The sequence below is a fragment of the Helicoverpa zea genome, chromosome 18 (assembly GCF_022581195.2).
Source record: "Helicoverpa zea isolate HzStark_Cry1AcR chromosome 18, ilHelZeax1.1, whole genome shotgun sequence".
Taxonomy (NCBI): domain Eukaryota; kingdom Metazoa; phylum Arthropoda; class Insecta; order Lepidoptera; family Noctuidae; genus Helicoverpa; species Helicoverpa zea.
Window position 1 is genome coordinate 10,627,159 of NC_061469.1, and position 13,572 is coordinate 10,640,730.

General features: G+C 36.7%; 1 protein-coding gene across 3 annotated transcripts in view; it reads left to right on the top strand.

The window, feature by feature from the left end:
- Nucleotides 1–10,356: 10,356 nt before the first annotated feature.
- The window catches only part of LOC124639017 (phosphatidylinositol 3,4,5-trisphosphate 3-phosphatase and dual-specificity protein phosphatase PTEN), a 40,253-nt gene continuing 37,037 nt past the window's right edge, over nt 10,357–13,572 (top strand). The window contains exon 1 of one of the 3 annotated variants that reach the window (XM_047176226.1): nt 10,357–11,179. In XM_047176226.1, coding sequence (XP_047032182.1) covers nt 10,939–11,179 — 241 coding nt within the window. In that variant the 5' untranslated portion in view covers nt 10,357–10,938. Of the gene's footprint in view, nt 11,180–11,217; nt 11,258–13,572 lie in introns of those variants that run through there. The other 2 variants (XM_047176227.1, XM_047176228.1) reach the window with 2 other exon arrangements.

A 13,572-nucleotide genomic window follows, 5' to 3' on the forward strand; every position in this document is an offset into this window, starting at 1 on the left:
TTTGGCATGAAGCATTGTTATATAATGCAAATATAGGAAAAATTGCGAAAATCTCATTTTTTTTGTTATATAATATAAAAAAAATATTTTAATAAAATAAAACTTACTACCTTATTTCTCACGAACGAATAAAGGTACCAAATTGAAATTTATACCAAATACCTAGGTCTATTGTCCCTTTAAGCAATGAAAAAATCAAACTTCTAAGTTAACGCGATCAAAAGATACAGCAGTTTTACCGACACCTTAGACGAATTTCCGTCACACGCTAGGGAATCAAAACCTACAAGGTACTTCCCGTGAACTCAGAATCTTAAAATTCGGCACGAAGCAACGTTATATAGTACAGATAAAGGAAAAATTGCGAAAATGATAAATTTGAAGTTACATAAGATATTAAAATATTATTTTTGCTTACATGACATAAAATATTTTTTTAATAATTATAAACTTACTACCTACCCTTTTTCACATGAACGCGTAGAGATATTAACGTTTTGAATAAAAAGTGAAATTCATATCAAACACTTCTTAAATATAATGGCCTCTAAACTGTGAAAAATTTTAAATCATTCAATGGTCATTGGGCACCTTAGTATGAAAACCATACCCACGGCGGATACGAACGAAATATAGCACAGTATAATGATAAAGGCTCTGATTTACTATGGCATTAGTCGCATCAATGTGAACCATGGGAATCTAGAGAAAATCAGGTGTAAACATTAAATATTTTCCTCATTTCAATGGGGAATTTAAACGACCAAGTTTGACGGAATTGAGAAATCATTTCTTTGTAGTGAAAGAGTATACTCGCCGTTTATTTCCATTGTCATCAGGTCAGGATCTGATGATGGAAATCCTGAGAAATCGAGGGCAACTATCAGAAATTGTAGGCATGCATAGGATTAAAACTTGATTCTCAGATGTATGTCTGGTGATACTGTCAAACAGTGAAGGTTTAGAGCTTACCTGATGATGGAGACGTGAGAAAGTCGAGAGAACTCCTCAACAGTATGTTTTAGTTACGTCGTGTTTGGGCTTATATTATTCGTATTGACGAGAACTTTTCACAAAAGTTATAAAAATAAAAACTTTTTACAAAAAAAAACAACTTCTAAAACAACAACAAAACTGTTTATATGCATCGGTCTAGATCTCGGTGGTTAAATAAATATAGATGCATCCTCTAGACACCGACTTCTAGACCGATGCACCTAACATCTTTTTAATTTCTTTCTTGCTTTTGTTTTCTTGTTGCTTTTTTATATGTTTGAAGTTGGATTTGTTTGTAAAATGCTACAAAATAAAATAATGCCGACTTTATAAAACAAAGAAAGGGACAGAATTACACTTTTGTCAAGGCTCTAGAAACCAGGCGGAAAAAAACCTGAAACTGGGGCTCTTTAGGTGATTAATCCCTCAAAAATAAAAGATCCCATTCCTGCAATGGCTGCTTTAACCCAAGTTAGTAGTGAATTCTCATCACCTAAAATAAAATAAGCTCCAACACAAGGTTACGTTATAAATTGTAAAGGAGTTCCCATAACTATATCTGATCTTAGCTGTCGATCCCACAATGGCAGTCAAACCTATCTTTGTGGAAAGTCTTCGCCAATACGAATAAAATAAGCCCAAACACGTGGTAGTTGCAACATACCGTTCGGGAGTTCCCTTGACTCTCTGTAGTCTCCATAATCAAATCAGCTCCAAACCTTCAGTTTACCAGTACCCTCAAAAATACACTCACATGTCTGGTTATGACTCGATGCGTGCCTACAATATTCAAGAGTTGCCCTCGATTTCTCTGGGTTTCCAGATCCTCATCAGATCCTGGTCATCCGGATTGGCACCTTCCTTCTTTATGAAATGTCTTTACCAATAAAAACTAGCATTGCAACCTGTACAATCCTCTGAAACTGCTTGTCTTTTATATTTTTCAAACGATCCTGGACATTCGTCTCCATGGAATTTTAATAAAATATTTATATTCAAAGAAACGTCATACCATTCTCCACGATTTAAAACGACTTTGATTCATGTCCGCCACTTTTTACAAAGCGGGTCAGATATGCCCCATGACCTTTAAGACATAATTAGTTATTTTCAATCAGATTTCTGAATGATGACTATAAAATGTTGTATATAAATAACTTTTACAAGGTACTGGCCTACTATTTTAGTTATATTATAAAATAAAAAAATCGGTAAAAAAACTTTTAAGTTAAACGGTTTTATCTTATGTGCACTGAAAACTAGAAAATAAAAAAATAGTTACTTACCTGTCAACCTACGTAGGTGGTCCCGGTCATATTAAACTAATATAAAAACGTGGGGCCCATTAACTATTGCTGTAGTACTTTCTTCTAGAGGTATAATAGGTGTGGATTGCATCGACTTACTATAATCGTAACTGGAGATTTTGACAATCAATAATCAGCCGTAGCAGCTTCACCGGCGAACGCCGAGCTCATGATCTACCAAAGTATAAAGATATGCTTTGCCATAGGTAGGATTTCACAGGGGCCCCACGTTTTTATTTTAGTTTAATATGACCGGGACCACCTACGTAGGTTGACAGGTAAGTAACTATTTTTTTATTTTCTAGTTTTCAGTGCACATAAGATAAAACCGTTTAACTTAAAAGTTTTTTTACCGATTTTTTATTTTCTAGTTTTTAGTATTTAATGAAAATGCGTACCGAATATTCCTCATTCTATCTAATTCATTTAGTGTATCATTATTACACGGTCTCTTACCTGACAATTTATTACAATCTAATTCCTCAATACATAGCCCTTCCAGATACTTTTTTTTTTAACAACCCCAAAAATCATCACATGACCTCTCCTGCTGTGGGTCAGCAGCGGTGAGGGAGTGTCAGACTCTTGACTAGAAACCGTTTTGTTCCGTCGTAGGCCTTTTATGTACCAGGGCCGCGGTAACTCTTTCGAACAATCTCGCAGCCCAGGCAGGCCTTGGCCCTGTTGGGCCCCGCTGGAGTTACTGACAGTTTGCTACTTGTGAAGCCCTTTTATTTGATACCCGTATTGGTGGGATTGATAAAAAATTGTTATCAGCCATTTGGTAGCGGCGGCCATCTTAGATTTCAATTTTGCATAGTAAATTGTATTCTACTTGTTGAGACCTTTCATTTGATACCCATGTTGATGGGATTGATAAAACCTACGTTATCCGCCATTTTATAGCGGCCGCCATCTTGGATTTAATTTTTTATAGTATATTGTATTCTGTTTGTTGAGCCCTTTCATTTGATACCCATATTGATGGGATTGATAAAACCTACGTTATCCGCCATCTTAGATTTCAATTTTGCATAGTAAATTGTATTCTACTTGTTGAGACCTTTCATTTGATACCCATGTTGATGGGATTTATAAAACTTAAGTTATCCGCCATTTTGTAGAGGCCGCCATCTTGGATTTTAATTTTATATAGTACATTGTATTCTACTTGTTGAGTCCTTTCATTTGATACCCATGTTGATGGGATTTATAAAACCTAAGTTATCCGCCATTTTGTAGAGGCCGCCATCTTGGATTTTAATTTTATATAGTACATTGTATTCTACTGGTTGAGAACTTTCATTTGATACCCATATTGATGGGATTGATAAAACCTACGTTATCCGCCATTTTGTAGCGGCCGCCATCTTGGATTTCAATTTTTTATAGTATATTGTATTCTGCTTGTTGAGCCCTTTCATTTGATACTCATATTGATGGGATTGATAAAATCTACGTTATCCGCCATTTTGTGCCGGCGGCCATATTGGATTTACAATGTTATTGATATTACTATATTGTATTGTCATCGGAATTAAAGGTGTATACAAAATTTCAGATTAATCGGTTGACAGGAAGAGGGTGAAATTTGAATTACTAAATTTGACCCAAGAATAAATAAAACAAACGGGGTAAGCTAAATAAAACCGTTTAATAATAAAAATATTAACTATTTTGACTCTCACGAAATTACCATAACTATGATTGTTCTAAACTGAACGGTTGGCGCGAAACTCACTTTTTATCTATACAGCATTTGTACGGAACCCTCGGTGCGCGAGTCCGACTCGCACTTGGCCGGTTTATTTGTGTGTTCGAATATTTTACAAATTAATTGATTGATATTAGGTAATTCTTGTGGACAAGTAGATTCGTACAATGCGTGTCTGTAATTAATTTATGATAGGCGATGCACGATCATGAGGGTGGATTAGATATATCCTATAATTATTTTTGAACAGTTTTTTTACTAAAAAGACTTGAAGCCTGCGTAAAATGATGGTGAACACCAATAGCTGTTTAGGAAAAATAATGTACCAAAAGAATCATAGTGCCTTCAATTATTTTTCTTTGCCTATCCTGTCCTATACCTCTAGGTTTTAGAAATCGTAGATAAAGTTGTTTTGCGGAATTATGGACTTACGTTCCGTCAAGTTATTCTAGAACACCATGGCATTATGCAGAAAACTGCGCACATCGTGTCATTGTCAACTATGATAGCCCCGTCTGCGTCTGTGTACCGACTGGCGCTTATCTGTCTGTGGTGGCCAGGGCTGATAACATGATAGCATTGCAGATTACAAGGATAAAGCTACTATGTGCTGGGATTGTGTACGTTGGTAGCTCAAGGTGGTTCTCACAGGAATAATGTAAGCTTGACTTTGACTGTAGTTCATTACTGTACCTAGGTACTAGATTTTTTTTTTATTTATCGATTTATTTGAGGTGTCATGTCAGGCCTTTTATCAGCTTACCACAGTCAAAATCAGGTATTTTTTTTGTACGTAACACAACTAACATAGCAAGATGGTGACTATGTGGTAAGACCCAAACTTCACTAAAGCGGAGCGGAGAAGTTTTGAAACAACCAATAGAATTTCGTTATTCAGACATCATGTCTCTACGCCCTCAGTATCCCTGAGTTAAGGAATTCTTTTGGTTGCCCAACGTGCAACTAACTTCAAAAATAATTTTGTTCGGCAGAAGAAAGCTGTCCGAAATTGAGACGATTAAGTTTCATTTCAGATATCGTGTTCTGTGTTCTCCTTGATCATGCTTAGTAAACGATAATTTTCTATATATACTTATAACAAAATATATAAGTATGTAGGTATATAAAGGAATTATGTGGTTGTTAACACTCGGAGAAAGTCCACGAGGTAGATATGATATCTTAGATATGGTGAAATGTGCAGATACGGCTGTCAATTGAAATGCTTGATAAAATACTGCAACTAATCGCGGTATTACATAAAATGTTCTAGATTGTAGAATACCTGCAAACAGGTATACCTCCCAATCTGAAGCCCGAAAGCTGAACTTATCATTCAGTGCCGAGGCATCAGTTTCTTTAAAGGGCTTAGATCAGATACAGTATGTTTAATCAATCAGCTACTAGAGAGCTAATGGTTACTTTTTAGATATTGATGAAAAATATAACAATCATACTAGAGGTCTACTGTAGGTCCCGAGGTTACCCAATATCTTCCGGTAAGGAAATCACGGCCACCCTTACGTACCTACCTATTTAGGTAGGTATACCCTTACGTACCTAGTTGGGCATTGATAAATATTTCACAGGCCAGATAAACACCCTTTACCATATCCATTGGCAGTTTCAGCTTTGTGCAAAGCAGTTTTTTCGCATTTCTGATGAATTGCAAATGCGACTCCCCATAGATTTTAGAAGCTCTTCATTTAGGCAAATGTATTTGGCGCGGTCTGTACTTTCGATAAGTCCTCAGTCCTAAAATTCTGCTCTGAAAATAATGTTATAAATTGCATTTAATCTAGAGACAAAGTATAAGACTGGCTAGCTTACGTCTTGTCCTGAAATCGTTGCGAAATTCTCTGATTTAACAATGTTTTTCTCTTAAGTGGTCTAGTTCCAGTGAAATCTTCTTCACTTCAGTCAAGCCCTGATGCTAAATTCCTTAATGAAATTCAGATAATTGGTGATTTATCACTGATTACATGCTCATGCTTCGGTCCTTAGACGCACCGTTACTTAGGTACTTGTAGATAGCTTTCGATATGATACCTTTGAATTTGAAACTGATGTACTTACCCATTATCTAGTAGAAACTTGATCACGTCTAGACTAAACACGCTTCTAATGCGACATTATGTAAGTAAAGAACCTATAGGTACACATTAGGTAGGTTTATATATCTAATCGTAGTAACATCGGATCGGGATACCCAGGCACTGCTCGTTTGCACCTTTGCCCCTATCACATAAAAACGGCCATTCTGAAATACTTATGCATGTTAGGTACAGAACGTTTGCCCTCTATTTCACATACCTACATATTAAAATAATATAAAACGATGATTCACAATCGATGATGACACATTTATTTTCATTGTGCATTGCTAGACACAGCTGAACTTCCGTAACACCTGTTTAAAATGTGGCAATCAAAAATAATAAAAACTATTTGTACAGACAATCTCTATGTTTAATTGTTCACCTGAATGCTACGAAACATTTGGCAGTTATTCAGCTGATTGAAAATACATAGTGCTTTCGAGAAATAGACACAAAGGAAGTACACGTGTTAGTTGAAATAGGTACTAAAATTACGTTTATTATATTCAACGTAACACTCGTTTCTTTGTAAAGAGACAATTAGGAACTCTAATGCGAAACTAGGCAACATCTGTTGAAACAGAAGCCGAGTGTGTTTAGGGTTCTGTATGTACCTACCTACCTATTACTGCAATGTACTTAATTAGGATTAGAATGTTTCCATAATACCTACCTAATCTCTGTGTTTAGATTTTTAACAGCAGATAATTCAAATAATATATTCATAACAGCTCTTTACAATAATACGGAACCCTTCGCGTTCTCATCAAGTTTTTCTTTGAACCCGTCTTTTTTCATCGTCTTTTCACAATTACTCTGCAAACTGTAAATGCCTACAGCGGATGATGAGTTACCTACTCCGCTTCGTTACACACAAGGTCATCACTAATTGCTTAGGCATATGAATCATCTGTCACTGAGTTTGTTTTATCTGTACATCGATATCGGGAAGGTTCGACCCAACTGTTTCTAGGGTTGCCAAAACGTCGACTTATCGGATCTCGATAAATGTAATAGTGATTATAGTTCGGCCATTCAGAGAATGCGTTCCTGACACGTCGCGATTGAACTGACGACGTAATAACATTCATTGATTATTGATATAATAATGTTGTTTTAATGCTCCTCAATTGTTAAAACGGTAAACAACCAGCAAAAATATTTTTATCGTAACTGCAACGCCATTGCAAAGTTACGTCGTCAGTTCAATCGCGACGTGTCAGGAACGCATTCTCTGAATGGCCGAACTATAGTAGGTCGCATGTTTATTAGATAGTGACGTTGTTGTTACTAAGGGTGCGTCTACACGGTGCATGTAGCTGGAGCAAGTTAACATGCGCAAGTGACAAGAGCACGCGGGTGGGCAATAGGCTTTGGTACATGCGCGAGTCGCTGGAGCTGCACGTTCTAAAATGCATGTAACATGTGCAAGCTACTTGCACCGTGTATGTAGATGCACCCTTAGTTAGAACAGTAGATGTGGGATATTATATGCAATGTCCTGCAGTAGGTAACAAGTAAAGTAGAGGTCCTTTGTCCGAAGTTGTCGATGACGTGCGAGTCAATGTTTGCATGATTGTTCCTAGTGATAAGTAATCGCAATCGTTCCTGCGATCTACAGCTAACAAAGGATTGACAATTCGCTGTTGCCAAGTTCCATTGGGAGTACCAATGTATGCAGGTACTATCAGCAACCAAAATTACAAAATTTTCTTGCCAGTTGATTAAAATTTTGTAATACAGAACTAAATAATCTGAATGAACTAAAAATCAGATAATCGCAAGAGTAAATGCAGCTTTTGCATTTGAAATTTCGGTAAGTATTCAAGTATTTTGTAATTCTAATTTTTTATGAATTTTTGTTGCTGATTGTACTTACTATTCTAGAGGTACCTAGAGAAAATTTAGTTTATTTTTTCTTCCGTGGCAAATTGTACGGCTCAGAACTTCACATTATTTCTATTCTGTTTATATTTCTAGTCGTATCATCGAAATTATCATAGTAGTAAGTATACCACTGCCATAGCTGACGCTTATAAAAAAACATTGCACAAAAAAACTAAAAAAAGTAGATATGAAATCTTTATTCTAACTGCATAGTCATCAATGTTCTTAGAATCTGATAACTACTAACAATGACTAGGGTTGTAACTAAACACACTATAAATTGTATAAGGTAGGGACTGTTTTCATAAATAAAATTTTGGAAGCATTAATTACGACTCTTAATACAGCATTTTTTTTAAAGTATAGTCACGCACTTTCTACGCATACTCGCCTATTTTTAAGGCCTACCATATTGTGTGTGTGTGGTCTATGAATGACAAAACTCCTAATGTAGGTTCGAGTACTTCGACAAATTAGGCAACTAAAATAAAAACTTTATAGTTAGAACTAACCCACATTAAAAAACAATTGAAACGGGTTCCCTACTTTCCTAATCGCTCATTAACCTTTTCACCGCCACGCCATATCGGTATTCCTATGCCCTGTACGCCAAGCCCGAAAATCTTAATTAAATATCTACTAAAAAATACATAAAAGTAATGATTTAATAGGTTTATTTTGTATTTTTCTGCGACCTGTTTTTTGTCGAGTATAGCCGTCGTTGGCGCACAGTGCACGCTTGCTCATGTCGGCTATAGCCGACATTGGCGTTCAAAAGGTTAAAACTCGTGTCACGGTCATGGAAAACCACTATAACTCAAAATCCTTAATAGACGCCGATAACATTGTAATTCACCAGGTGCTGTCTATTATACCTGTCAAAAACTTATCAAGTCCTACGCACAATGAGCACTAGTACGTGCCAACCCTATATGTGTCGTCAAACATCGTGCCTGCGTGTGCGCCGGCCGGGTGGCAACAAGCTGTCTACTCGCAACCAATTATCTATGGCACTATAATAGATACAGTAAATTCATACACATTATTATGTAGCTGGGTAATATAACAATAAATATTTGAAATTAGGTAATACGTCAATGCTCTCAAAGTTAACGAGCAAATACTCTTATTTAAATAGTGGTGCATTACGAAAATGTTCAGATCACGTAGCTACCTATCCACGTTTCTAGAGTGGTTTCTCAGAAACACATCCTAAACTAACTTTGGTTGCATCGCATTGCGTCACGGAGTTACCTGCTTGCACTAGTTATTTTCCTTTGAAATTCTTGTCATGGTAAAAAAAATACATACGTAGCAATTCTATAAATATACCCACTGCCACTGATGTTAACGGAAGCTGGACACCCAATTAGCAAAGCATTTTATCCATCTATCTATATATTAAACGAATACTTAAAGTTACTGAGGCGTGGTGCGTTTTGAAGATAGTACCTACCTTTATTTTATAGTGTTGCATATACTTAGACAGTCGTGAAATATTATCTTTAAAATAACTAAGAAAGATATTGATTTCAACATCGAGTCCGATGAGCAAATAACAACCCTGATGTTAAAAATTGAACTCCAAGAAGATAAAATTGCGATGAAACTGCGTCACTCTGTAAATACTGTAGCTCGCAGCAAAAACTCGCATGAAATCACAAAATACATTAGTAGCTAAGTATGCAAGGAGTTTCTTATATTATTTGCATAGCTGCACAGTGAATAAATACTTATGTAAATTAGTAACACAATAATTTATTATACTCGTGTTACATTCAATATCACGTTCTAAGAAAATGTAGTTTTTTTCTATTGAATTAAACATCTAGTTTTCCTTTAGGTGTGGTAACGTAAGGATGTGAATGGCAATGACTGCTTTTACATTATAGGAAAGACACTACAATAACGTAGAATCTAGGTAAGTTTGTACAATGTAGGTATCATTAATTGATTCTGGACAGCATGACCATGATAACAATGCATTTTAGAGATGGAATCCAAATTATATTTATATACAAATGTTTCTGACGTTAGTCACTTAAATGATTAAATAAAAAAACGCTCACTGAAGTAAAATGTATGAGGAATAAAATAACCCACGACAATGGAAACAGAAGTAAATCCTCCATTAAAGTAAACCTCTTCAAATATTACCGCGCAGTCTATGATTCTGCTCTATGCTTCTACACTGCCATCTGTATCGTGGATAATGAACTCATCAACGTTATAAATAAAGCGCCATTTCATTTATTCCACGAATTGCAGCACAAATTCTTGTGGTCGTTATATGAATACAAAAAAAAAATATTTTCCAAGATTATTTATTGATCAAAATTATGGATAAACCGGTTTGATAAGGTGTTGAGGTTTAAAAAGTGGCGGGAACTTAGCCACATACAGCGCCACCTTACGGACTTATTTGCGTACTGTAATGAACAAAGAGAGCTAGCTAGCCACCACTAGAAATTAAGGTTGTGTGAGGTTGTGTGTTATCTTTATCATACGAGTGCAGACCGCCCTAGTGCGAAAGAGACACGCAGTACAGTTTCGGCCATCATAACCATCTTTCTTTCTTGTGCAACTGTTTCTCTTCGGCCGTGTACTAGTGCAAACGCAGGATGGACGCCATTCGCGCGAGATAATTTTTTCATCGCTCGTGAAGCGAGATTTGAACGCGTTCAGTGCCGGGCGTGGAGCTATGCTATAGTGTATCAAGTGTACGGTGCTTTCGGTCTGGCGGTGCGGTGTGGAAGTGGTTGGTGCTGGTCGGAGCTGAGGCTCGGCTGGAGGCAAGGCAGCGAGGCGAGGCGCGAGCAGCGCGAGGCATGGCGGGCGCAAGCTGAGCGCCGGCCGCGGCCTCCGGAGGCAGGCCGCTCGTGCTCCGCCGCCGGCCCGATGAGCGGGGCACGTTCTGCGCGGCGGAGGTTATTTTATGGGTATTTGCGTGAGCTGCCGGCGCCGAGAGCGGAAGGCACCAGAGAAGCGGTCGGTGCCGGGAGCGGGCGGGCCCGCTAAGGGCACTGCGGCGGCAGAGCTGCTGCCGCGCCGCGTCGACCAACTGACAGCCATGGCCAACTCCATGTCCAACATCAAAATGACAAACCCTATCAAGGGCATAGTGAGCAAGCGCCGGAAGCGCTACATCAAGGACGGATTCAACCTGGACTTAGCCTGTATCCTTTTATGTGATCTAGTGTTGTTACCGTGTGCTGCGAGCCGCTCTAGCGGCCCGAGATCGATGTTGTGTGTCGGTGAGTCTTTTATGTGATCAGACCCGTGCTCCCGGCCTTGAGATTTCATTACACCGAGGTGCCCAATACGGTTTCATTTATTCACGTAAAATCGCCTTGGAATTAGCGTGACAACCTGGCTTGACCATCCTTTTAGTTTTGTCAAGGGCACTCAATTTATAACCTATAAATTACATTCATAAAACTCTGCTGATAAAGGTTATGGTATTTTCAGGCTTTATGCTAGATAGGCATTGAAAGTAGGCAATATTCATCAAAATGTTGAGTCCTGTGTTTAAAGTCATCTGACAGGTCATATTAGGGTTACAAGGTCCCGTACATGTACGTACGCGCAAAAGGTTGCATTAACTGTAAATTGAGCAAGGCAATTGAGTTGTAATTGCACAAATATATCGGAAACGTAATTAAACATTCGGCCGCGAGGTAATTTTCGTTTTCAACGCGACAAGTATCTAACGAGAGAGCAATGAAATCTCGCATGGCAACAAGATATATAACCTATAACGTTGTATATATAGGCTTATAGTACATGCCTACTATGTCTGTGTACATAGAAACTATCTGATAATCATTGTGAAGTGGTGTTGAGTGCTAAGAACTATAATATCTATGGGTTTTAATCTGGTTACATTAAATGTGTGATATTGTTTTAACTATTGCTACCTGGGTAAATTCTCTAATGTGAAGCTGATGCTAGCAAGCGAGACGCACAAATGAACTGTTTGGTTCAGAATAAATTGCAAGATATCTTAGATTTTATGTAAATGAAGGCATGATAGAAGGTTTATTAGTTAATTAAATAGTTGTTAGGTACATTTTTTGCTTACTACTTTTAATTTGTCTCGTAAGAAATGCGGTATTTATACAAGGTAAGCGGATAAGACCATGAGGGAGCGGGTTTTTGGAGACAAATCATAAACTATTTAAGACTATGCTATGCTGAGTATTTAATAATATATAGCAAGTTATTTACGGTTGTTTTGTAGAGAAAGGTCTTAAGCATGGATGATGATGAACAATGACATATAAAGTGTACTAAAACGTAACTTATCCATATCTACTCCAGTAAATAGCCTACTAGGTATTAAGACTTCTAACTTAACATTTCTGGTAAATCATACATTTGATGAAGACATTACCAAAGGGTTTGCCCAGCCAGTTATGTTTGAATGCAATAAAAGATGGTCAAAAATGCTACTCAAAAAATTATAGGGTTATAAGACGCAGTATATTTTATTTGATTGTCTTATTGGTAGACTCATAATTATTTTAATAGATTGCTTTGGAGCTTAAACACACAGTTCTTCTCACACAAAGAATCAGTATTAAGATTATTAAGATAGATTATGAATTAATTTAATTTTTTAATCTGTTTAGCTTTCTTTAGTCCACTGGTAGTTTGTATGAGGAATATTCAGCTGAACCTTAGCTACAATTAGTATTGCAACCGAGACCTGCAGATGTAATAATGAAAATGTTTCTAATTTGAGCATAAAGTTTGTGATACAAAAAAATCTAAAACAACACTTACCGTTGAACTCTAGTTTATACTTATAATGAAGCATTACTTACTAGCATAAATTATACATTTCACATTGTTGCATTGTTTAATAGAACTTTTTTTAGAAGTATGTGTGTGGATACTATGTATTCTTCTAAAATAATTATATACACATTTTGGCCAGCTAGTCAGGTCAGATATTTTAATTGACATTTGTACCTGGAATGGCAGCTGTGAAATGTATTTTTTAACTATACCAAAATATGATATTTAAAAACCATATATACCATACATATTTTCAACTAGCTTCCGCCAGCGGCTTCGCCCGCGTGGTGTGTTGATAAAAAGTACACCAAATTATACATACCATACCATATTATTACATACCAAATTTCAATCTAATCGGTCCAGCCGTTTTTTGCGTGATTGAATAACAAACATACATCCTTACATTCTCACAAACTTTCACATTTATAATATAAGTAGGATAGCACAAGATGACATGACATTGGGCTTTTAATATTACTAGTTATTTGATTATGCCCCAAATTGACCATAGTAGGTACCATAGTATTTACATGCATGGTTACGACAACACAAACATTGTTCATCGTGAAATATTAAAAAGTTTTTTTTCTAAAAGCCTTAAGAATCACACAATGGTCATCAAACTATGTTATAATATTTACAAAACTTTCTCTCTGATTTTATATAATTTTCATGCATATATTTGGCTTGCTAATATTGTTCGTAATCTTGAGGTCATTCACCCCGCTCACAGCTAAATAAAATAGCTTTTATATCAGATTTCCTA